The sequence below is a fragment of the Nerophis ophidion genome, linkage group LG25, assembly GCF_033978795.1.
Source record: "Nerophis ophidion isolate RoL-2023_Sa linkage group LG25, RoL_Noph_v1.0, whole genome shotgun sequence".
NCBI lineage: Eukaryota > Metazoa > Chordata > Actinopteri > Syngnathiformes > Syngnathidae > Nerophis > Nerophis ophidion.
This window is the reverse complement of record NC_084635.1, coordinates 14514997-14541194: the sequence shown is the minus strand read 5'-3', so window position 1 is coordinate 14541194 and position 26198 is coordinate 14514997. Positions and strand designations below refer to the sequence as shown.

At 39.1% G+C, this 26198-nt stretch overlaps 1 protein-coding gene across 1 annotated transcript in view; it reads left to right on the top strand.

Moving 5' to 3' along the window:
• trip4 (thyroid hormone receptor interactor 4) overlaps window positions 1-26198 on the top strand; it is a 214629-nt gene that overhangs the window by 5656 nt on the left and 182775 nt on the right. The window contains exons 4-11 of the mRNA XM_061887660.1: window positions 2065-2280; window positions 2365-2443; window positions 2511-2616; window positions 2701-2916; window positions 2992-3121; window positions 4827-5020; window positions 5119-5243; window positions 11536-11627. Of these exons, the coding sequence (XP_061743644.1) occupies window positions 2065-2280; window positions 2365-2443; window positions 2511-2616; window positions 2701-2916; window positions 2992-3121; window positions 4827-5020; window positions 5119-5243; window positions 11536-11627 (1158 nt within the window). The remainder of the gene's footprint in view (window positions 1-2064; window positions 2281-2364; window positions 2444-2510; window positions 2617-2700; window positions 2917-2991; window positions 3122-4826; window positions 5021-5118; window positions 5244-11535; window positions 11628-26198) is intronic.

The window sequence follows — 26198 nt, the reverse complement described above, 5'->3', positions numbered from 1 at the left end:
GAGAAAAAACCTAATTGCAATATTTATTTTCAAAACTTCGATGGCTATTTTTATATATTATGAAAAAAAATGCACAACTGTGAAAATAACGAATGAAGGAAGACTAGTTATTTTCACACTGTCAATCAACATATTCTTGTCTCAAAGTGCTACATATTAGAATAATCTGCAATAATTTAATTTAAAAATATTTGTCTTTATATAGACAGAATCCGAGCTTTTGTGTACATCATGCTCTTAAACTGAAAAAATAACGAATAAAAACTATACAGTGAATGTAACGCAGGGGTCGGCAACCCGCGGCTCCGTAGCCGCATGCGGCTCTTTGACCATTCTGATGTGGCTCAGCCGCATACTTGCCGACCGCCTGGAGAAGTCCGGTAGATTTCCAATTTTAATGTCTCTATCAGAAATCTCCCGGGTCAACATTTTTTGATTTTTACCCAGACATCAACTTTGACTGCGTGCCGTGATGACAACGCCTTCAACACCCTTTCTACATGTCATCACGCCAGGATTTTTACCATGCTATCTGCGTGCCGGCCGTCCAGTCACATTTTGGATGCGACTTCTGTCTGAACGCGTATGCAACTGCAAGGCATACTTGTTCAACAGCCATACAGATCACACTGAGGGTTGTGATATAAACAACTTTAACACTCTTACTAATATGCGCCACACTGTGAACCCACACCAAACAAGAATGACAAACACATTTCAGGAGAACATCCGCACTATAACACAACATAAACACGACAGAACAAATACCCAGAATCCCATGTATCCTGACACTTTCGGGCTCCATTATACACCCAGCTACCACCAACCCTAAATAAACAAAAAAAAAAACTAAATAGGCTCGAGTTGTAGAATGTAAACAGCAGTGGGCAAATCGCTACGATTACTACGGTAATTAAATCGCTATTTTTTTATCATCACACAATCTTTAGTAAAAAAAAATGTATGTTTACGAACTCAGAAAAAAAGTCCCTGGACAAAGGAGGGCTTTAATAGAATAGAATAGAATAGATCTTTATTGTCACAAAATTGCAAGCAAACTCATTTAGTGCAAATTTATGGATGACACATTAAAAAACATTAGAACATTGGTAATAAGATAAATAGATAAAAATAAATACATAAAAAACATAAAATGCCAAGCACACAGCTCACATGCACAGTCATTCTTTTTTATGCCTTGATTGTGTTCTGCGACACTATTCCTCTTGGTTAGAAAGTGTTCTTTAACCTGTTTGTCCAGCATTTTATTGTCCTGTATCCCCTGCCCGAGGGCAGCAGCTCAAAAAGTTTATGTCCGGGGTGAACTGGGTTCCTTATGATTTTTTGGACCTTTTTGAGGCACCTGGCACCGTACAGTTCATCTAGGGAGGGGAAAGCGCAGCCAGAGATCTTCATGGACCCTCTGAAGTGCTTTTCTCTCTGCCGCTGTGCAGCTGGCATACCATACCATAAGGACAAAAACCGAAGGATTTAAATTAGAGCCAATAGTAGGAAATGATTTAAATATGTAATTGATTTTGTTTCACTGCCATTCCGTGTTTTCCTTTGATTATAATTATGATCAAAAGTGTAATCATTAATTTATCTTGAACATTTCAAATATCAGCATCAGCATTGATATTTCCAATACTGCCCTGTATTACTTGGTATTGGATTGATACCCAAATTTGTAGTATCGCCCAAAACTAATATGAAGGAGCCAGACAACAGAAAAATAAGTGCTTATTATATTTTAACATAAGTGTTGATAGAACCATGTTACAACAGAAAATAACCAGTTATTAACCGGAAATTAGCAAGTAGATTAATTATACTTTTGACAAAATATTAACAGAAATGCAGTAATATTTTAACGCATACGTCAGCAGCTAAATTAAGAGTTTTTTGGAACCCATTTTGAAATGCTTCAATTATCATTTACGTACAAAATGTTATATCGTGATGGATACCGTTATCGCAGGAGGCAGCAATATGTATCGCTTTATACATTTTTAGGCCATCTCGCCCATCACTGCAAGTGTTATTATTTGTAATTAACCACAGGTTCAAGAAGGCAGTTCTTCCTCAACAAAGAAGAAAACTAAGTTTACGAGCCTCTATGGCAAAGAGGGACAGGACAAGCTGACGGTGATACTCCCTGGCCGACACACCTGTGACTGCCTTGCTCAGAAGCACAGACTTGTCAACAACTGCATCAGCTGCGGTCGGATTGTATGTGAGCAAGAGGGATCTGGGCCCTGCCTCTTCTGTGGTAGCCTGGTAATAGTTTTATTTCATCATTTTTTAACCAATAAATATAGAACCTGTCCTAACGCCCCCTTTTTACTTTTGTTTGTTTGCCAGGTCTGCACGAAAGAGGAGCAGGAGATCTTGTTACGAGATTCTAACAAAAGTCAGAAATTAAGGAAGAAGCTTATGGGAGGTGGGAGTTGGATAAATCAATTGCATAAATGATTGTACCAGGGTGTGAGCGGATGTTTTTGTGACAGATTGTAGCGAAAGAGACTACCTGGCACCCCAAGAAGCCAAGATGAAGGCTGGCTTTGAGAAGGCCGTCCAGCACAAAGAAAAACTTTTAGAATATGACAGAAATAGGTACAGGAGCGTACACTTTGCTAGTTTACTAACCTGATGTTCAACTATCTTGCTCATAGCAATCACAACATCGTTTGTTTGCAGTGTTAAGAGAACCCAGGTACTCGATGATGAGTCAGATTACTTTGCGACCGAATCCAACCAGTGGTTGTCTACCGCTGAGCGGGATAAACTAAGAAAAAAGGAAGAGGAGTTGAGAGAACTTCGTCATGTATCTCGTAAAGACCGAAAGATCACCTTGGACTTTGCTGGCCGAAAAGTGATTGACGAGGGAAACAACCTGAACGATTACTACGACAAGTGAGCAAAATACTATGGCCCCGTTTCACTGATTTTGTTGTATGCTTACAAACTTCCACTCTTTAAATTATGCAGATTGGATGAGACCCTCAAAGCAATGGACATTAACTCTGCGCTGAAATCTTCTGTGCACTCCGAAAGACAAGGTGGCAGACAAAACCTCAGAGAACTGGTCAACCCAAACATAAAGCAAGGTGCACCAGAAGTAAGTCACTTTTTACGTACTGATCTCAACTTCATGTGCATCTAATCGTTTGATATTGCTTTAGAAGCATACATATTTTTTTAAAGATGCACCGATCAATCAGCTGCCGATCAGTATTAGACGATTTTTGTGGGAAAAAAATACATAGCCGATTAATGTCTTTTAATGCGGATCACAAACACCAATCCCTTTGTCTGACATTTGTTTTACTTTTTAGTCCCCGGGCTGACAAGCGGCTAGCAGCTAATTATGTGTCTCCATACACAGTGTGGAGCTGCTCATCTAAGCTAATAATAATCAACTACATTACAGCAAATAAACTGCATTTCTTAATATCCTAAGTATTATTATCAACTACTACCATTATCACTGGTGGACGAAGCTAAGTTACACACAGAGAGACTTTTTCGGACGTGCTGTAATGAAACAACTGGAAATATGTGATGCATTACATTGTATCGTATGCATGTTCAAAATAAACTGGAACTTAGAGTAAGCCAGGAGCAGGCATGCCAATAGCTAAGGTAATTGCTTAGTTAACTTGAAACAACACCAAGAAATTAGTGCTTAGTAAAGTCTAAGAAGTTTATAAATAAACACGTTACAGCAGAAAGTAAGCAAACATTAACAAGAAATTAACAAGTACAGACGAGCATACTGTATGTCCTTAATTTTTAGAATTTTATTTGGGTATGGTTAATATTATAAATCCCACATGATTTTTAATATACATTTTATTCACCGAAAAGGTTATACAATTGTATTCAGTTTTTTAAAGTGGTCTGTCATAAATTGTTTAGTATTCTATTATCAGTTATATTGTGAGTGTTTTTATACTGTGTTTAGCTTATAACCTCTTTTTACGACATTTTAGGAATTTTTTTCACTAATGCTGAACGACCTGTACATGTTTAAAGTGTTCTGTAAAGAAGGGAACCAAGCACACATACAGAAGAATGCGTGACACTTTTTACTACTGAAACATTGAGTCAAAAAACATTAGACACACATACAAACTCCCAATGTGATGTTAGAAATAAAATGATAAATCCAATGATTATTGTCAGACTATCATCAGTCATTCACTCCTCTATCCTGTTATCATTCCATATATATACTCTGCGTGTGTGTGTGTGTGTGTGTGTGTGTGTGTGTGTGTGTGTGTGTGTGTGTGTGTGTGTGTGTGTGTGTGTATGTATATATATATATATGTATGTGTGTGTGTGTGTGTATATATGTATATTAATGTATGTGTAATATAAAAATGTGTGTGTCCGTGTGAATATATACACTGTGTGTGTATACATACATATGTATACTGTGTGTATATATATATATATATAGATATAGATATAGATATAAAATTGACTCTACATTTTTTTTTTATTTACAATTTAAATTAATTAATTAAAACCAACTTAAACACTGCATAGCATTTGTGTCTTGTACACTATTCCTAAAATTAGACTTAACCATGTTTTATAATCATCCAAATCCTTCAGAAAGGTTATTATTTTATAATTTTATTTTTGGCATATTAGTTTTACTTTTTTCCCAACTAAACTTCACACAAAGGAGAAGTCTTTTTTATTTCATTCGTCAATCAGACAAGTAAAAATTATGTTTTTGTTCCGACATGTTTGTGTTAAAATTGCTTCGTAACAATTGTCCACAAGGTGTTAATTTGACATGTTTATGTTGGTAGTGGGTCGATGTTCATAGCCGTGAAAACAACAAAAAGAACATGGAGAAAGTGCAGAGTTTGGCGCAGGATGGAAAGGAAGAACAGCGGACCCGCTTGCGCCTCCAAGACAAGGAGCTGCAAGAGATGGCCGATGGAGGCTGGTGTCTCAGCATGCACCAGCCATGGGCATCTCTGCTTGTCAAAGGCATTAAGCGGTAAGAAGTTTACTAAAGGAAAAGCAGTCGCTTTTCAGAGATCCAAAAGTTAGGGTCATGAGCATGCGTGTGGCTCACGCACAACTGTTTGTCTGCAGTGTTGAGGGGCGGACTTGGTACACGTCTCACCGTGGTCGTCTTTGGATTGCTGCTGCAGGCAAGAAGCCCACCCCTCAAGAGATTGCTGAGGTGGAGGCCATGTACCGTTGCATCTACAACAAAGGTACACATGTGAATAACTGAAATTAGGGGTGTCTGGATCCTTGATAGCCGATATCAGTGGAATATCAGCAAAAAAAACATATTGGATGATATCGGCTTGCATCTAAAATCTCAGATAGAAACTCTGATTCAAGCAGTCCTGTTTACTTGTGCAAAGCTGGACAGCCAGTTAACATGTAAATCTCCACCAATGGTATTTTTTTGTCTTTTAGTGAAGTCATTTATAAAAGATAAACATGGTAGGCTATGTGCTAGTAGGCGCTAGCAGCTACTGTACAGAACCAGCTAAGCACACACTAGCACAGTGGTTCTCAAATGGGGGTACACTTACCCCTGGGGTACTTGAAGGTATGCCAAGAGGTACGTGAGATTTTTAAAAAAATATTCTAAAAATAGCAACATGTCAAAAATCCTTTATAAATATATTTATTGAATAATACTTCAACAAAATATAAATATAAGTTCATAAGCTGTAAAAAGAAATGCAACAATGTAATATTCAGTGTTGACAGCTAGATTTGTGGACATGTTCCATAAATATTGATGTTAAAGATTTCTTTTTTTGTGAAGAAATGTTTAGAATTAAGTTCATGAATCCACATGAAACTCTATTACAATCCCCAAAGAGGGCACTTTAAGTTGATGATTACTTCTATGTGTAGACATCTTTGTTTATAATGGAATTACTTGTTTATTTTTCAACAAGTTTTTAGTTATTTTTATATATATTTTTCCAAATAATTCAAGAAAGACCACTACAAATGAGCAATATTTTGCACTGTTATACATTTTAAAAAATCCGAAACTGATGACATAGTGCTGTATCTTACTTCTTTATCTCTTTTTTTTTCAACCAAAAATGCTTTACTCTGATTAGGGGGTACTTGAATTAAAAAAATGTTCACAGGGGGTACATCACTGAAAAAAGGTTGAGAAGCACTGCACTAGCACACAAGCAAGACATGCGTGATAAATAAGGGTGACCCGATACAACTTTTTAAAATCCGATACGGTACAGATATTGAAGTCGTGCGTATTGGCTGTTACCAATCTGATATGATATCAGCACAAATCACACATACTTTTGCATATTATTTTGTATGTTGAAAATGGCTTAATGAAGTGAAATTACACAGTGAACAATGGTAGTAATAAACATCATTAACCCTGTGACAGATGTATGCTTTTAAAGTGAAATAATAATTTGCACACTTGTGTGTAACTGCGGGTTTCCCTGACATGTAATTGATCGTGGCGCAGGGCCAAGGCAATATAAAAGACCCCACACCTTAAAAATTATACAATAAAAATCAAGGTATTTTACATGAAAACCAATTTTTACACAATTTTGACTATTGATGAACTGAAAATTCGGCCACAGAAAAACTTTGATCATTTGTAAGCTAGACGCACGCGATTCCCCGCTTCGCCCGCTCCTCCAACTACGGCATGCGCACAGCCCCGCTTCGCACTCCAGCCAGACTGACCCAGCCATTAGAGCCAATCCAATCCAAGCTCTGGAACGACCTACTTCTGAGTGTTAGACAAGCCTCCTCTCTTCCTGTTTTTAAATCTCTCTTAAAAACATACTTCTATTCCTCGGCTTTTAATACTGAGTGATATCCATCCTGCAATGGCGCCCCATTATACACTTGCTGTGAACCTGTTTTTATGTTTTATTTATTTATTTTTTATCATGTTCTGTTTGTGTTGTGTTGTTTGCTCGGTTCTCATATCATCTTTTAACCTGCCCATTGTACAGCTTTATAAATAAAGTTGATCTGATTTGACTTATTACATATGTCTAGCTTGTGAGCTTAGTTGTTGTGTTGCTGCAAGGTCTGAGTAACCTAGAGATTACCAGGTTTATCTTATATAAATTACTTTTCTTGTTAAAATACTAGACAAGTCCACCTTGTGTGCTCTTCGGGGGACATTCAGATGCACAAGTAAATGCATGTCAGGATTGCTTGTACAGAGCTCATATCGTGGATTTTAGATACAAGCCATTACAATCCGATACCTTTTTTTTTTCTGTTTTGGGGCCGATGTCAATATCCAATTGGGACACACTTAGTAATAAGTGTCCTTAAGTGAACAACATTGTATCAAATTATTATAGTTACATATTACTTACATGTACAAAGTCTCCAAGGCAGAAGAAGCGTATTAAAGTATCAGGGATCATTTACTTATTGTGTCATGACTATTAAAAAATATTGTGGCCAGTAGGTGTCGCCTTAAAATAAATTACCACGCCGCAGAAATCTGTCATGTGGTTAGGTCATGTATACCAGTGGTTCTCAAATGGGGGTATTCGTACCCCTGGGGGTACTTGAAGTTATACCAAGGGGTGATTTTTTTTCTTAAATATTCTAAAAATAGCAACAATTCAAAAATCCATTATAAATATATTTATTGAATAATACTAAACAACAAAATATGAATGTAAGTTCATAAACTGTGAAAAAAAATACAACAATGCAATATTCAGTGTTGACAGCTAGATTTTTTGTGTACATGTTCCATAAATATTGATGTTAAAGATTTCTTTTTTTATGAAGAAATGTTTAGAATGAAGTTCATGAATCCAAATGGATCTCTATTACAATCCCCAAAGAGGGCACTTTAAGTTGATGATTACTTCTATGTGTAGAAATCTTTATTCATAACTGAATCACATTTTTCAACAACTTTTTAGTTATTTTTATATCTTTTTTTCCAAATAGTTCAAGACAGACCACTACCATTGAGCAATATTTTGCACTGTTATACAATTTAATAAATCAGAAACTGATGACATAGTGCTGTATTTCAGTGGTCCCCAACCACCGGGCCGCGGCCCGGTACTGGGCCGCAGAAGAATTTTTTATTAATTCTTATTTAAAAAAAAAAAAAATATATATGTATTTATTTATTTATTTATTTAAATAAATCAACATAAAAAACACAATATACACTTACAATTAGTGCACCAACCACAAAAAACTCATTTTTTCATGACAAATAAAAAATAGGACACCCTGTTCAGGTCAACTGTGATTCTACTTATCGAAAAACTTTGTCCATTTGTAGAAGGAGAGTTAACGAAAATGCGGGCTCCTGTGGATGTGATTAAAAAAGATAGCGTGTGCTTTGTATTACCTGGCCGTCGAGGGAAAACTATGGAAAACAGCGAATGCTTTTGGACTGGCAAGGCAGACTGTATCAGTTATTGTCTGCCATGTATGTCGCGGATTCAACGTCTCGATCCAGAGTATATGAGGTCACCAAAAATGAATGGACAATGAAGGTGGAGGCAAAAGAGTGAGGAGTGTCCTGACCAGATATATACTTCCCGAGATTGATTGTTGTTAAATGTTCTTTATCACATTGTTTACACTTCTAATAAAGATTGGATTTATTTATGATAGCTCAGGTGTGATTCACTACAATAGCGGCCCACAACGCACTGGATTCCAGTTAATTGAAATACCACAACACTGGATATTGTTCAGGTAAGTTAAATTTAAGAACTTGCACACAAAGCAACACTGGATGTGACTCTGACGTGCGCATTTTCTGCGTATGCGTATTAAGTCGCGTTACGCCGGTGGACGGAGGGGGCAAGGAGGTCTTAAACGGTGGCATTGTTGTGTGGACACGGATAAGGTTCGGTGGGATTTACCCTGCATAACCTTATCTGGCTTGGTGTAAACGGGGCCTGAGGGGGACTTAACAACAGTAGCACATCTGTGAGAAAAGAGTGTGTCATAACGAGAGAGGCATTGTCTCAATCGCTCACCTTGTGTTGGTAGGGAATTTTGCCCACAATTAAGATTACCAGGTGTAACATTGAAGCACATTGAAGTGTTTCATGTCCAATTTGAACTATTGTCACACGCTGGGAAATAGTCGATAGAATATATGGCCCTCCTGTTATTGTTAAATATACCTACTGAGTTAATCAGAAAAAAGTTAAATTTTTATCTTTAAATCTTTGTACATAGCACTTTTTGTTCATGTGAAGAGTTTGGAGCACAGCAACTGGACTTGATTGATTTTCTTGAAAGTATTTAATCTTACATCCAGGTCCAAATCCAGTTGCTCTCCAGATATACCATGGGTATTAAAATTGTTGCCTTTTTGGAAAGAAACGTGTTGTTTCAGAAATGATGAATGAATGTTTTGTACTTGTTTCACACTACTTAAAAATATATACTGAACTTTGATGTCGTTTTTTTCGATAAAAGATATTTGAGTTGAAAGTTTCCTCCATTTTAGTCACTGCTTGCTTGTCATTAAGAAGTGAAGGTGGGTCCCACAGACAATCTTGTTGAAAAACCACTGCTACAAACCCTATAATATAGCCTATGATCGGCTTTTATGTATCCCATAATGAGGACATTATGTGGTTGCTGGGCAGATTCAAAAAGCCCACAAACAAGTTTCAAAAGCAGCGCAAGAATCACAAAAGTGCCACCCCTTGTTGCGAAGTCCTCGAGGAGTTTAAAACAAGAAGGAAACAATGAATAACATAAAAAAGGATATAAAAGAATACAGAGCAGCTGCAACCAGCTGACACTTTTTACATACAGCAACAAAAGTAAACTAAACATGAGTAATAAAAAATTAACACATTTTAAATTAAAATTTACACATTAAGCTACAATTGCAGCCATATTGTAAACAGAATTGTACTTACGAATGGTGGAGTTACAGAACATCGCATCTTGTCAAAGCATCCTTTTTCTGCAATATGTTGAGTGAATTCATAGCTACAGCCCACTTTTTCACCCTTCTGATAACACCATCAAAATACCTTAAGTTACTATTTGAAAAACTTATCATTTAGGAAAAAACAAAACAATTAAAGTTGATCCTTTCCTTGTTAAAGAAGAAAAAACTTATATTAAAGGCCTACTGAAATTAGATGTTCTTATTTAAACGGGGATAGCAGGTCCATTCTATGTGTCATACTTGATCATTTCGCGATATTGCCATATTTTCGCTGAAATGATTTAGTAGAGAACATCGACGATAAAGTTTGCAACTTTTGGTGGCTAATAAAAAAGCCTTGCCTTTACCGGAAGTAGCAGACAATGACGTCACCGGTGTGAGGGCTCCTCACATCCTCACATTGTTTCTAATGGGAGCCTCCAGCAGCAAGAGCTATTCGGACCGAGAAAACGACAATTTCCCCATTAATTTGAGCGAGGATGAAAGATTTGTGGCTGAGGATATTGATAGCGACGGACTAGAAAAAAAATAAATCCAAAAATAAAGTAAAAAAAAAAAAAAGCTGATTGCATTGGGAGCGATTCAGAGGTTTTTAGACACATTTACAAGGATAATTCTGGGAAATCCCTTATCTTTCTATTGTGTTGCTAGTGTTTTAGTGAGTTAAATAGTACCTGATAGTCGGAGGGGTGTGTCCACGGGTGTGTTGACGCCAGTCTCTGAGGGAAGTCACGGCAGATGCATGGACGGCGCAAGCTCCGCAGATCTCCGGTAAGAGGCGACTTTTTACCACAATTTTTTCACCGAAACCTGCCGGTTGACAAGTGGTCGGGAACCATGTTTGCTTGACCGCTCTGATCCATAGTAAAGCTTCACCTCCGGGAATTTTAAACAAGGAAACACCGTGTGTTTGTGTGGCTAAAGGCTAAAGCTTCCCACCTCCATCTTTCTACTTTGACTTCTCCATTATTAATTGAACAAATTGCAAAAGATTCAGCAACATAGATGTCCAGAACACTGTGTAATTGTGCGATGAAAAGAGACGACTTTTAGCCGCAAGTAGTGCTGAGCTAATATGTCCCCTCCAACTCGAGACGTCACGCGCACGCTTCATCATTCCGCGACGTTTTCAACGAGAAAGTCCACGGGAAATTTAAAATTTTCATTTAGTAAACTAAACCGGCCGTATTGGAATGTGTTGCACTGTTAATATTTCATCATTGATATATATAACCTATCGGACTGCGTGGTCGGTAGTAGTGGGTTTCGGTAGGCCTTTAAAAATTCCTTCATAACTGTAAATACAGATAATTAAACGTGGTTCAAAGGAGTAGTAGCATCCATCAGGAAGTCAGTTTATATATTGATAGATAATATCCAAACTACCCTCCATTGATGTATTTTGTCAGGGCTGAGAGCAGATTGCACATGTCTAAAGTATTTTATACAAAAACAGTCCTCTGTGCAAAGAGTGGTGTGACTGGTTCAATACATTAACATTTTACTTGGCTCAGAATGCTAGATGATGTGTGCTCTTATTCATGTTGGCGCTGTTTCCTTTCTCCGCTGTGCAGAGCCCAGATTTCCCTCTGACTACCCCACTGGCTGCCTGTTGGGCTGTGTCAATGTCACTGATTGCCTTCCTCAGGAACAGTTCAAAGAGCAGGTTAGTAAAACATTCTTTTTTTCTAAGCGTATTTTTGCCTTAACCCCTGTTTTTCTTTGTCTCGCCGATGGCGCTGAGATGCAATCTAGCTTTGCTCATTCACAGAAAAAAATGATGTCATTGTATGTTTTGAAACAGCAAACTTTACCTTTGCTTCTAGCTATTATGTGGTGCAATCATGTACACTGAATGAGAGACTGTAAAACTGATTTGGTTTTGGGAGAATACTTATGCAGTACACCGAGCTCCAAAGCCATTAGTGAATATAGACTTAGAGACTTAGACTTTCTTTGTCATTCAAATTTGAATTCTGCAGTACAGATTAGGACTAAATGTTGTTGCATTAGCTCATTGTAGTGCAGGATAAAGGAGCAATAAGGTGCAGAGTGTTTGCATTTACAAAAGAAGGTGCAGATATAAATAAATATTGCATCATTTACCTATATTTTAACATTATATTACCAAACCATTAAAATAGCTGTTTGTCTCTTGCAGTCAGTCAATGTCTTTTTCTACCAACAGAGGTCAGGCTGCACCTCTTCAACAGTAACTCCCTGTCGGTGTGCAATACTTGCCACCAGAGGCAGTACACTTCACATAATTCAATGTGGCTTAAAGGGTACCAGTTAACAAAATGGTGGTGTATATCAGGCATGGCCAAAAGTGACTTTTGTGCTACATAATGACGGGGGGAAAATGCTGTCCTTTTCTGAGTCCTCCTGAGAATGTGAATAAGTGCAACAGATCAGATACATATGTTGTGGCAGCCCTCATGCTTCCTCACATGATTTCCTCCACGAGCGCTCTAAGTAAAATCCACTCTGAGACGAACTTTAATGAGGACTCTCTTTCATCTCCAAGTCATATCATGCATACAAGATCAGTGGTTCATTTGTGGCTCAGCTGCAACACCACTGCTCCCTCTGAGTGCAGCAGGCTCTAATTTGATGTTAATACTAAAAGCAACAGCTAACACTACTTGATATGCTATCAAGTACATTAATTTTACTTATTTAAGATTTCACATAAAATAACTAGGGGTGTCCTGACCGGATATTGGTCCGATATCTGTAAAGCACAAGTGTTTGATTATAATGGCTTACGTGCAATATCTCAAATACAAGTGCTCCCATACAAGCAGTTCTGCAATGTGTTTTTTGTGCAAATCTGTACATCTTTTCATCATCTAAATCTTGTATTTGAACTAAGCCATTTACATGGTAGGCTTTAGGTTATAACAGCTAGCAGCTACACGGCAGCTTAGCTCAAAATTTAAATACTGGTATATTGCACTCTCAAAAACATTTGTAAATATAAACAGGTATCAAATAATTATGATAGCATATTACTTTCACATACAAAGTTTTGAAGGTAGAAGCGTATTATGCGTCATGAGCTTATAGAGTTACTGTTGTCACTAAGTGCTGCCACAAAACAATTACCTTTACGCTTCCACTTAAAAGACTGCACAGTCTGCCTTGTCAAATTTCTTGTGTGTTAAGCTTACTTGGCCTCCCAAAAAAATTCTGATTAAGTCACTCCCAGATGGTTAATAATAACAAGGTAAGTGTTTTTCATACCTATCATTGTTCTCTGTTATAGTAATTTCACATGATCAAGCCTTTTCTTACATTCCACACTAAAAAAAATAAAAGTATGTATGATTTGTGCTGATATTTTCAGGCTCCAATGTCTGTATTGTACCGGAAATGCGTATGGACAGCCCAAATAATGACACACATAATTGGTGGGCATGTATAATATCGATCAAAAAACTCCATTTCCTACCTTCAGACATTAGAGGACATATATGATGTATTGTCGTCTTTTCTGACTTATAAATGTTGGATGCTCTTGTTGAACAATGCCAAAGCGTCCAATCATGAAGTTCATGTATTTTGCCGTGAGCTTGCCCGCAGTTTGTATGCCTCTGTTTGTGGGGTTCTGCAGTCTGGCTACGTTGTGACTAGGTGGACGTACTTATTTGAACATTAGGTAAAGATTTTCATGTAATCGTGGCATGAGGATATTAACATTGATGTCCAGCATGCAGTGACATAAATGCAGGTTTTTTTAATGCACTCTCCGTATCGATCTGTGCACTAAGTGTTGTGACCGGGTGAATCTCCCTGTATATAACGTTTATGAATTTTATATTTGACCCTGTTTAAAAAAAAAAAAATGGGAACAATTTCAAGATATATATTTAAACTGTACATTTTCAAAATATTAAATATGATCCTTTTAGAGAGGGTCGGGCGTGGTTTCATTTGCCATCTGGGAAAATCTCCAAAAACGTCTTGCAGACGGACTCCAAAAAAGGGGTTATAAATGTGACTGTTTACCAAGATTCACACAAGTTTACACCAACGCATATGCGATACAAGGAAGTGTTTTAAATGTAGATTAAAACCATTACAGTTCCATTTAAGTCCTCACACACTTGACACCGGTGTGAGAAAAACTGTCCCAGGCATTTCGAGTGTGCTCGTATAGGTCTACCTTCTTCAGTTTTTAGAAGTGGGCTGATTTGTAGGGGGGAAAATGTCAGCGCTCTTACATAGTGAGCATTCTGACTACTGGGAAGCTGTATATTTTAGGGCTTTTCCCTTTTGTACTCTGGCCTCATTCTCTCCACCACTCATTCCACCCAGGGCTGTAAAATCATGTTTGCAGGCTGTGTGACTGCCCTTTCATCCCGTGAAAGACTATGTGGAAGCGTGTGTGTGTGTGTGTGTGTGTGTGTGTGTGTGTGTGTGTGTGTGTGTGTGTGTCTGTGTCCACTTATACAGAAGAGCCATAAATAATACCCCTCACCCCACACAAGGCCTCTCAGAAAAAAGGGCAGCGCAGATGTAGAAAAAGCAGAGGAACAACAGCACCAAAAGTGTAACGATGTCGCTGAACAGTTGGCTTGTTTCTCCATTTGCCATTTTGAAAAATGGGGAGGGGGGGGCAGCAGAGACTCTTAGATGCTTAACGTGGCACTTAAAGCCTGCTCACATTCATGTCAGTTGACATGTGAGTATAATGTTAATGCATAGTAGCACAGAGCCGGCCGGGCTTCTTGGCTGGTGGGGGGAAGGGGGTGAAGTGGAGGATTTACAGGCCTTTTCTGGCAGCTGGAGGTTAAAAGGGGATGGTGAGGCCATTATTCTTTAGGCTCTTTTAAAGTTGCCCCTAATGCTTATGTGACATTTAGAGAAAGCTGAATGTGCAAAGATGAGCTTATCATGAAGTAACATTAAATTTAAAAAAATTAATAAAATGCTGCAAAAAATATATATATACATATTTAAAAGCTACATTAATTCTCCATTTGGGGCAGTATTGTAGCACCAAAATGTAAATATTCTGCTGACAGTGTGGGGGGAAAAAAAACACCCCAGGCAGACTAGGATCTCCATCTGCTACACTTGGACCAATTCTTTCCCTCATTAGAAACTGACTGGTGTATTGATCTGTTCTCCCGGTAATCCCGCTGCTTGCCCAGCTCCCTCCCACCCCTTATGACTGATAATTGGCCAGCCATTATGATTCGTGCTCAGTCTCTCCACCCCTATCTCCCAGTGCTCTCTGAGCAATAAGTGGATATGTACATCTGACCTGCCAAGGGCTCAGCAAGATGTGATAGGGGGAGGGAGTTGTTTTGTTTTGGTATTCCACAAATTGAAAAGATTCAAGTAATGACAGGCATAAATTAGTCGTGTTTAGCCAGTACATTGCAAAAAGAGTATTACATGTAGCTGTTGAAAGGATTTAATGAGCTGTATCTTTTTACAGTGTTTCTCTACACACAGAGTAGTAGTGGTGGTAGTCATAGTGATTCACAGCACACATAATCCCATACAGCACCTTAATCGCACTGTCTACTGGCTCCTGCAGTGAAAAAATTGATCGGATCAATCCACACTCCTAATAAGGATCTGCTTTCTTTTCACGTTCCACGGGCCGTATCACCAGCTGGCGAGCTACATGTCTCCGTGAATACAAGTCAAAGAGGTCTAATCTCTTGGACAAGCATGCCAAGAGCAAAGCCAGTGACTGTTAAATTCGGCATTGATTATATTGAATGTCTAACAGGGCAAAAGGCCAAAGTGGCCTTTGTATGTGTGATCTTGACATAAAGTATATCCCTATCAAATCACTGCAAATTCCCTTTAGTGGCAATGTTGACACTTCTGTGGACATTTTCACAGCAAAAAAGGTTTTATTGTTCGGTGATAATACAGTCTGTGGTGCCAAATACTTCACAGATAACAATGTTTTATTAACCTCGGGTGTCTGGAGGGCTAGCGTGTAGCAGGCTTTTCATATCAGATAGACACATATCTAAGACATAGCTTTACTGGCTGCTGTTTGCCAACTGGTCAAGACCAGTGTGTTACATTTCTCCCTTATCTTACCTCACGTCAAGGTCCACACATAGACCAGCTTAATAAAAAATAGAAGTGGCCGATTTATTGTTGATATTTTGACATTTCACTGTAAAAGAAAGTGTCAAATTACCTCCAAAGCCATTTTTTTTGGTTGTGTTGCTATCTCTATTATAATTTTATGAATTCAAATGAAAATGCCTCAAGGTGAGGAAGCTTCTCTTGTATTTATTTTAGGTCACAATAAAAAAAGAATGATTGGATTAAGTATCTTTTAAAATCAATCGCTCTTTTTTTTCCCGCTTGGTATCCATCCATCCATTTTATACCGTTTGTCCCTCTCGGGATCGAGGAGGGTGCTGGAGCCTATCCCAGCTGCATTTGGGTGAAAGACAGGGGACTGGACAAGTGGCTTCCTCATCACAGGGCTAAAACAGACAGATTGACAACATTCACACTCACATTCACACCTGGACCAATTTAGTGTTGCCAATCAACCTTTCCCCGGGTGCATGTCTTTGGAGTATGTATAACAACCTGTGTGTAGTACAACCAATGTGTGTTCGCATTAAAGGCCTACTGAAATGAGATTTTCTTATTTAAACGGGGATAGCAGGTCCATTCTATGTGTCATACTTGATCATTTTGCGATATTGCCATATTTTTGCTGAAAGGATTTAGTAGAGAACATCGACAATAAAGTTCTTAACTTTTGGTCGCTAACAGAAAAGCCCTGCCCTTACGATGACGTGAACCGTTGATGGCTCCTCACATCCTCACATTGTTTTTAATGGGAGCCTCAGACAAAAAGAGCTATTCGGACCGAGAAAATGACAATTTCCCCATTAATTTGAGCGAGGATGAAAGATTCGTGTTTGAGGATATTGATAGCGACGGACTAGAAAAAAAAAAAATCAAGTTTAAAAAAAAAAATACGCGATTGCATTGGGACGGATTCAGATGTTTTTAGACACATTTACTAGGATAATTCTGTGAAATCCCTTATCTTTATATTGTGTTGCTAGTGTTTTAGTGAGTTTAATATTACCTGATAGTCGGAAGGGTGTATCCACGGGTGTGTTGGCGCCAGCTGTACGGACGGCACAAGCTCAGCTGATCTCCGGTAACTGGCGACTTTTTACCACAATTTTCTCACCGAAAACTGCTGGTTGACATTTGGTCGGGATCCATGTTCGCTTGACCGCTCTAATCCATAATAAAGTTTCACCTCTGGGAATTTTAAACAAGGAATCACCGTGTGTTTGTGTGGCTAAAGGCTAAAGCTTCCCTACTCCATATTTCTACTTTGACTTCTCCATTATTAATTGAACAAATTGCAAAAGATTCAGCAACACAGATGTCCAAAATACTGTGTAATTATGCAATTAAAGCAGACGACTTTTAGCTGTGTGTGCGCAGCGCTAATATTTCCTAACAGTCCGTGACGTCGCACGTACACGTCAGCATTCAGTGACGTTTTCAACAGGACACTTCGCAGGAAATGTGAAATTGCAATTTAGTATACTAAAAAAGCCGTATTGGCATGTGTTGCAATGTTAATATTTCATCATTGATATATAAACTATCAGACTGCGTGGTCTGTAGTAGTGGGTTTCAGTTGGCCTTTAACATGCCTATTGATAATACATAATACCCTTAATAAGCAGTAAGCACAACAATATAATTAGCAGTGTGGCAATAATAATATGAGTTCACAAATGCTGAACAAAAATGTACTACTCTGGTTTTGTAAACTCCACGTTTAATGTGATACTGTTTTGGGTGAAAGTTTTTGCAAAAAATACGGTTTAACGTAACAAACTACTTTGTTTCCGCATATCATTTAGCAGAATTTAATTAGAAAAAACAAAACTCCAAGACATTTGTGACTGTCTCTTCGAAGAATGGATAGCAGTTCAAGTTGGAGTACTATATAATGATTATGGCCTGGGAATCTTTTCTTATGTGTGTATGGTTTAGTTGTTCATAGAACGCACTCAAAAGGTTTTTAAAAAAAACTGTCTTCTTTCTCATGCCAGAGCAGGATCTATCAAGCACTGTGCTCCCTGTGCTGTCGGTCCACAGATCACTTGATGAGGCGTGTAAGAGTGTAAAGTTAATAGTCTTTCAGTTGCTGGGCTTTTTTTTATATTGAGTGTGACTGCAAAACAGTCATACCTTAAGGCCATGTCTACACTAAGTTGTTTAAAGGCCTACTGAAACCCACTACAACCGACCACGCATCAATGATGAAATATTAACATTGCAACACATGCCAATACGGCCTTTTTAGTTTACTAAATTGCAATTTTGAATTTCCCGCAAGTTTCTTGTTGAAAACGTCGCGGAATGATGACGCATACGCGTGACGTCACGTGTTGGAGGGGACATATTAGCATAGCACCAAACACGGCTAAAAGTCGTCTCTGTTCATGGCATAATTACACAGTATTTTGGACATCTGTGTTGCTGAATCTTTTGCAATTTGTTCATTTAATAATGGAGACTATAAAGAAGAATGCTGTTGGTGGAAAGCGGTGGATTGCAGCTGTCTTTAGCACCGAGACACAGCCGGTGTTTCTTTGTTTGTTGTGAAGCAGAGCGGTCAGCGAACATGTTTTCTCTACGTCAACCAGCATGTTTTTGGATGGGGAAATTGTGATATATATCTTACCGAAGACATCAGTGGATTATTCGTCGTCCTGCAGCAGATGTGAGCTTGGCTCCTCGGCTTCTCTCTGAGACACTGTGTGTTAACCGCAGCCATCCGACCTCGAGGTATGTCTTTACAATCTTTACTTTACAATCTTTAAAATCTCACTAAAACACTATTGAAACAATAAGCAGATAAGGGATCTTCCAGAATTATCCTAGTAAATGTGTCTAATTTTATCTGAAACGCTCACACTGCCGTCGCCCGGAGCCGTCGCTCTTTTTTTTTTTTCTATTCCTTCACTATCAATATCCTAATTCACAAATCTTTCATTCCTCGCTCATATAAATGGAGAAATTGTCGCTTTCTCGGTCCGAATTGCTCTTACTGCTGGTGGCTCCCATTAAAAACAATGGGAATATGTGTGGAGCCCTGCAACTCGTGACTTCACGCGCACATACTTCCGGTAAAGGCAGGGCTTTTCTATTAGCGACCAAAAGTTGCGAACTTTATCGTCGATGGTTTCTACTAAATCCTTTCAGCAAAAATATGGCAGTATCGCAAAATGATCAAGTATGACACATAGAATGGACCTGCTATCCCTGTTTAAATAAAAAAATCTCATTTCAGTAGGCCTTTAACCCCTTAAATAATAATTATTTAGCCTTAGCCCCGTTTCAGCCACACTAAACCATTGTTTAGGTCCCCTTCCTCGGACAAATTTTTACACTTCTTGAATCTCCGCCTCTTAGCTTTGTATGGACTCATTGATTGTTTAAAAAGTGACTTCGGAGAGGAAGTGACGCCAGAAAGGCCACACCCACACAGTAAGTGACATGACCATGAATTGATTAACGTTGACCCTGACTTAAAAAAGTTGAAAAACTTATTCGGGTGTTACCATTTAGTGGTCAATTGTACGGAATATGTACTGTACTGTGCAATCTACTAATACTAAACGTTTCAATCAATCAATCAATCAATCAGAAAGCATGCGCCACAGCCAGCTTCATAACAAAGAGGGAGGCGGATCATCCAGACATGTCTGTGTTTCTCCTTCTTGTACATATAGAGGCGCTTTTGGAAATCACAAATCAATACCTTAAGAGAAGACAACGGGCAATTGCAGCTATTTCGGATACTACACATCTCAGACGGCAAGAGAACTTTCGAACAGTCAGCTGTGATTCTTCTTACCGGAAAATTTGGTCCCTTCTTCCCGTGGATGAGATCGTGATAGGCAGAGTGTGACTACAAATTTTGCTTTATGGATGTGACTGTGAAATGACCAGGCAGTGTGTATGATACCCGCATCTTCGCTAACTCCGTCATTAGCGCGCAGATGAAAGACGGAACCATCCCCTCGAGTCTCAAACAGTTTATCGCATTGTCTACTTTTTCATGTCGATTAAAGATTTGATTCATATATGACGGCTCAGGTGTGATTCACTACAATAGGTCCCCACAGCACACTGGATTCCAGTTCATCGAAATACCACAACACTGGAGATTGTTCAGATGAGATACATTTTAATTTAAAACACAGTGAAGTAAAGTTATGGAGAGCTTGGAGCAGATGGGCGCCTATTTTTTGTTTTTCTCGCGCATGCGTACTAGGTAGCGTTGCACCGGCGGACGGAGGGATTGTTGTGTGTGGACACGGATAAGGTTAGGTATGATTTACCCTGGTGGTATAGCTCGGTTGGTAGAGTGGCCGTGCCAGCAACTTGAGGGTTCCATGTTCAAGCCCTGCTTCCGCCATCCTAGTCACTGCCGTTGTATCCTTGGGCAAGACACTTTACCCACCTTCTCCCAGTTCCACCCACACTGGTTTAAATGTAACTTAGATATTGGGTTTCACTATGTAAAGCGCTTTGAGTCACTAGAGATAAAGCGCTATATAAATATCATTCACTTCATTTCACTTCCCAGTGGTAGTTTGTCGGCTCTGATGCCGGTAATGTTGAAGCTTTTCAACAGATTGTTTTACCTCTGGTTAATAGATTGATTAAATGTGCTTCGACGGTGTATAGTTTGGATGGCAAGTTAGTCACTTAAATCATTGTTTTGTTGTTCATGATTATTCCCAAAGTGTAAGTGTGTGTATGTTGTTGTCTGCTGTGTCAAAGTGTGATGGTGCCTCTTCCTATTTAATATCAATTTCATTTTAGTGTGGTGCTACTTGTTGCTTTCACTGGTAAAAAGATATTTCCTGCATGAAACTTGCTGCACTTCTAAAGCTGTTTTGTTGACATAAAACCACACCAAATTTAGCATGCCACGTTACATTAAGCTACCGCTAACAGTGTTTTAACGGACAAGTAAATATTTACATTATGCGTTACAAGTAAAAATAACATTACTCACACCATTATTACAAACATTGGAGCCATTTAACTAAAACCATAGGCTTATTTAGGGCTGGACAATATGTCGAATATACGCGATATATTGCAAGTTTGTCTCTGTGCGATATAGAAAATGACTATATCGTGGGTATTTGAGTATACGTTCTCATGCAGATGCTATTAGCTGCGGGCATTACGCTACAGGCTTTTTTTCACTCTTTCTTGTCTCTCCTTCTCCCTGATACATAAAACAAGCCCACCTTCTTACATACGTCACATACTGTCACGCATGCAACATCATACGCTCTCGCGGAGCAGAGAGGTAGCTACATGGGTAAAGTTAGCGGTAGCAAATGGTTCAAGCGGAGCGGTGCAAGTTGTAATACGAGATAGAGAAGGTGCGAATCTGGTAACAAATGGAGGAATAATTAATTCCCAAGAAAAACAGCACCTGGTCCATCGTCTGGCGGTGGTTTGGCTTCAAGCGGGAAGATGTTGAACAGACAACCGTAATATGTTAAGTTTGGGGAGAAAGTATTGCTACAAAAAGTTGCAGCACTGCTAATTTGGAATAACGTCCACAGTAGCCTACCACATAGCGAAGGACATACACTATTTGATTTTCTCTTATGCAGGTCATTTTTATTTTACAGTTTTTGAAATATCTTGTGTGACATCATGCACAAAAGTGCACTTTATTTGTTTTAACTACTGTAGTGGCGTTCTGTACAAGAAGTGCACTTTAATTTAGTGTTGTTTTGATATGTAATCTTTGTGACATCATGCACAAAAGTGCACTAATAGCTCGTTTTAAAATCTTGCACTTTCTGTTTTGAAATGACATGAATGTTTGTGCCACTGCTTAATAACTGTTTAATAAACACAGTTTTGTTGTGATTTCCCTCTCTGCATGGAAGTTTAAAATGAGCATATACTAATGCAGTAGGAACAAGAATGTTTTAATGTAGACACTGTGATGAGGTGGTGACTTGTCCAGAGTGTACGCCGCCTTCCGCCTGAATGCAGTTGAGATAGGCTCCTACACCCCCCACGACCCTGGAAGGGACAAGCGGTAGAAAATGGATGGATGGATGGACATAGAATCATCATACTGGTGTGATTATATGCATCAAGTTTTCATTCAAGGCTAAGGCAAAATATCGAGATATATATCGTGTATCGTGACATGGCCCAAAAATGAGAAATTAATAAAAGGCCATATCCAACAGCCCTAGGCTTACATACTGTACACACATCACATACTGTAAATGCAAGCCTAAAGCCACTTATCTGCAATAGAAGTGTTGTTTTCTATGGAATTGCATTAGAGCAAAGTCTGTCTCCGCCCTCCAGAGTGGAGCTCCAGTGCTTCTTAGGCTGGTAGGGAGCTAAATCTGATGCCTGTGTTTCCTTGTGTGGTAATGTGATATTTATATGCTGAAAGCCCTTCCTGACAGAAAGCCACACACACATTCCAGGGGAACTGAAGTTGCCCAGTTAGTACTATTTTTTTCCCCCCACTGCTCTTTCTCTTTCTATTTAATGTTGCACAAATTCTTTTTGTCGTCATATTTCCCCAATTCTGCATCCGACAGTATGATTTGCAGGCCAGGACTGTAAAGTAAATGTCCTTGTGTGGGGAATTCCATTTATGTTCTATCAACGTATATGTACACACTTTCTCCATCCCTCTCTCTCTGCACAACCTCAGTCGCACACTAACACACTCCTCTTTCTCACATTCCTCCCTCACTGGGCTGTTTGCCATAGCGCAGAGGTCAAACATCATGCGATTCTGCATTTGTGTGTAGAACGCATTCAGCCCATCGTTCCCCAGGCACTGGATGACAACCAAGCAAACCTCAGTCACAGGGTTTTCAACAGCATTAAAAATACATTCAGTAGAACCATCTGGCTGACGAAAAGGGTCTGCTGCACGGTTTGGAATTTCACTGCTGTTCTCCGTATACTTTAGTTAATACTCTTTGGGAAATTGACTGCCAGGCCCTTTTTTATTACTAAGTATGTACCAGAGTTGTGGACTCGAGTCAGACTGATGACTGATGACTCTAGACTCGACTTGACAAAATGCAAAGAGACTTGCAAAGAGACTTGGACTTTTACATCAATGACTTGTGACTTCACTTGAACTCGAGCCTTTTGACTTGACAAGACTTGCTACTTTCCCCAAAACCCAAAGATTAAAAAGTTATTCAGGAGCGCTCCGTATCTTTCAGATTAGATTACATTCGATTAGATAGTACTTTATTTATTCCGTCAGGAGAGTTCCTTCAGGAAAATTAAAATGTTCAGCACAATCCCATTCAAGATCAGACAAACAATACAGGGAGACAGAACAGGATCGCTGACGGGTCTGCCGGCTTCCAGCACCCCTTACAAAAAAGATGAGATACAGGTAAACAAGGGGAGGGGGGGAATGGGAGAAAAAAAAATTTAAAATTAAAATAAAATAAAAAAATCGGTCTTAGCCTGGGCCCTGGAGAGAGGGTGCTGACTGAGGCCAAGGGAAAAAAACAACTCATAGCCATAGTACACATCCCTCTTACATGTGTGTAAGAGGAAAACATCAAACATCAAAGAACACAGAGGACATTAAAGCAGCAGATACAACCAGACACTTCTACATACAGCTATGAATAAAAAGTAAAAGAAACATATCCACTGTGGTGGTCTATCCGGTGTTCCACGCCATCGTCCGCTGGGGTGGAGGGAGCATGGCCAGAGACAGGAGCAGACCCAACAAAGCAACCAAGACAGCCGGCTCCACTCTTGGCCAGTGTCCAGTCCGCATGGTTGAGCGAGGATACGTCCAAGGTGACTGAGGTGTCCGACACCTGCTCACCCAGCCAAGACACCACGAAGCCTCTCCGTCCTGGCGCTCAGTGCTAGCTCCGCAGCCCTGTCCCCTCATCCGCATCTCCTCCAGTCCCTCCAAACCGACTCCGGTGTGGCAAACACCCAGCAGCTGGTCTCCATGGCCAAAAGGCTCCCGGGAGGCAGATCCAGAAGTCCACAAAAAAAGCACCACAGAGGTCACGAAAGTGCCACCCCTTGTCACACAATCCCAAAGGGTCCTGGACCAAAAGGCAAAAAAATATAATAACACATGAAAACAAGAGGGAAACACAAAAGGATGACACAAGAGCACAGATCTCTTGCCAACAGTAGCCACTACAGCAGCGCCATCTTGGGAAAAAAAAAACCAAACAAAAAGAAAAAAAAACATTTTTTTGTGTATGTGTGTCTGTCAACGTGTGTGCTCTCAGTAAAACCGCCAATCAAATTACATCCATGTTGTTTTCATCCCACAGCATTCATCCAATCAAATTGCAGGACAACCAACGAAGAAGAGCTGTCAAACAACGCGCAAGTGAGAAAAAATTATGCCAAATATAGTTTCGCTCGGGTATAAAAACTTCGACTTGGTCAACAAAAAACGAATTGCTGTATGCAAAACACGCGGTTCAGAGATTACAGACGGAGACGCAACAACTTCCAACTGCGTTCGACATTTGAAGTTGCACAAAGAACGTTAGGTTTTGAATTTAAGCTAACCTTTATTGGCTAAGTAACGTAACTTTTATTTGCTGTGTAGTTAAATCAGTGAGATTGTAAACTCACTGCTAACGCTATCACCGGAGACGTCTTATAAGTAGACACAGCATCGAGCGCTACTGCCTACTGGCGCTACCGAGACGCGGGGCCACCATCTTGGAGTGGTGATCCGCTCCATTCAGTGCAATTCACTTTGCAGGAGCACTGAACTGTCAGCGCATTTGATTCATCTTACCTCACTGAATACCACGGATTTTCACGATCTTTTTTGTCATACGTGTGGCTATGATAAAGGACACATGTTTTGGCGTGTTTTATCATTCGTAGTTTGCTTAAAAGTAATAGACTATTCTAATATGCTATAAGTGACAAGATGTCTGATATCAAAACTGGGAATATAATCCCAAAGGAGGAAAAAAACAGTCAGCTATTTTTAAGTTGAAGAAACAATATAATTAGGTTATATATATACATGCGTATATTCTACATAAACAAGGTTTGAATACATTAGATATCTATATATCTCAGGCAACTATAGACTGTATCTCTGTTGCTGCAGCAGCAGAGAGTTTATTCTGTCTCGTCACTTTGTTTTGATATTTTGTATCAAGTTCTTCCCTTAAATGATAATGTTTACAGTGATTGTTTTGTATGTATTTTCTATGTATGTTGCCGTGGATAAAAGCGTCTGCCAAAGACTTAAACATAAACATATCTAAACACCTGAAAGTCTCTATATCAGCTAAAACAACCAATCTGTTTCACTGAATTCAGAATAAAACCAAAATCTAACAATGTTAGTATTTGAATATTGCTACTTGAAGACTTATTCCTGGTTACATTTATACTGTTAAGAAAGTATTGTCTCATACTTCGCTTAAAATGAGAATGCATCATAATCAGAGGCGGTTTGTTTTAGGTGGGGCTGAAAGTTTGTAAACCAAACCCCTGTAGGGGATCATCCTCCCCCAAAATATTTCTTTGCAATTTCCACATAAAAATATTGAAGATCTTTGCTCCTTCTCAACTCTGTGCTAATATACTTGTCACAAAATACATTCAATAGTACGTTATTGTTAAATTTTACTTGTGAAAAGTAATCCCCCCATTCCTATTTTCAACAGTTCGCTCATTTGAGCAGGAAAATGCTGAACACCAGCCCCGATGTTTTCTACCTGTCAACTGTCAGTTCAGCATCTTTTGTTTTCTACCTGTCAAATGTCAGTTTGGGCTGTTCGCCGGCTCCTCATCACCAATTCAAGATGGCGGCCCAATTTCTCGGATCACAGCAGCCAATGCTGCATCTACTTATAAGATGTCTATGGTTGTAACGTCATTGCAAACACGGCAATCTGTTGCGTCCGCTGCAGTTCGCTACCTTATTCATACTTTTTGTCAAGGGATTTTTTTCAAGCAGGGTTGCATGAGGTACCTATACATAACGTTACGTTAATCAATGTATCACACATAGTAATGTAACGTTAGACGGCGGTCAGCAGCACCACTTATTTTAGCCACCTACAAAAAGACATAGTCAACTAAATGTCAATCAAAATGTATACTGTATTAAGAATATGTGTACATATTGCATAGGGCCCTGACATCTAATAAGTACAAC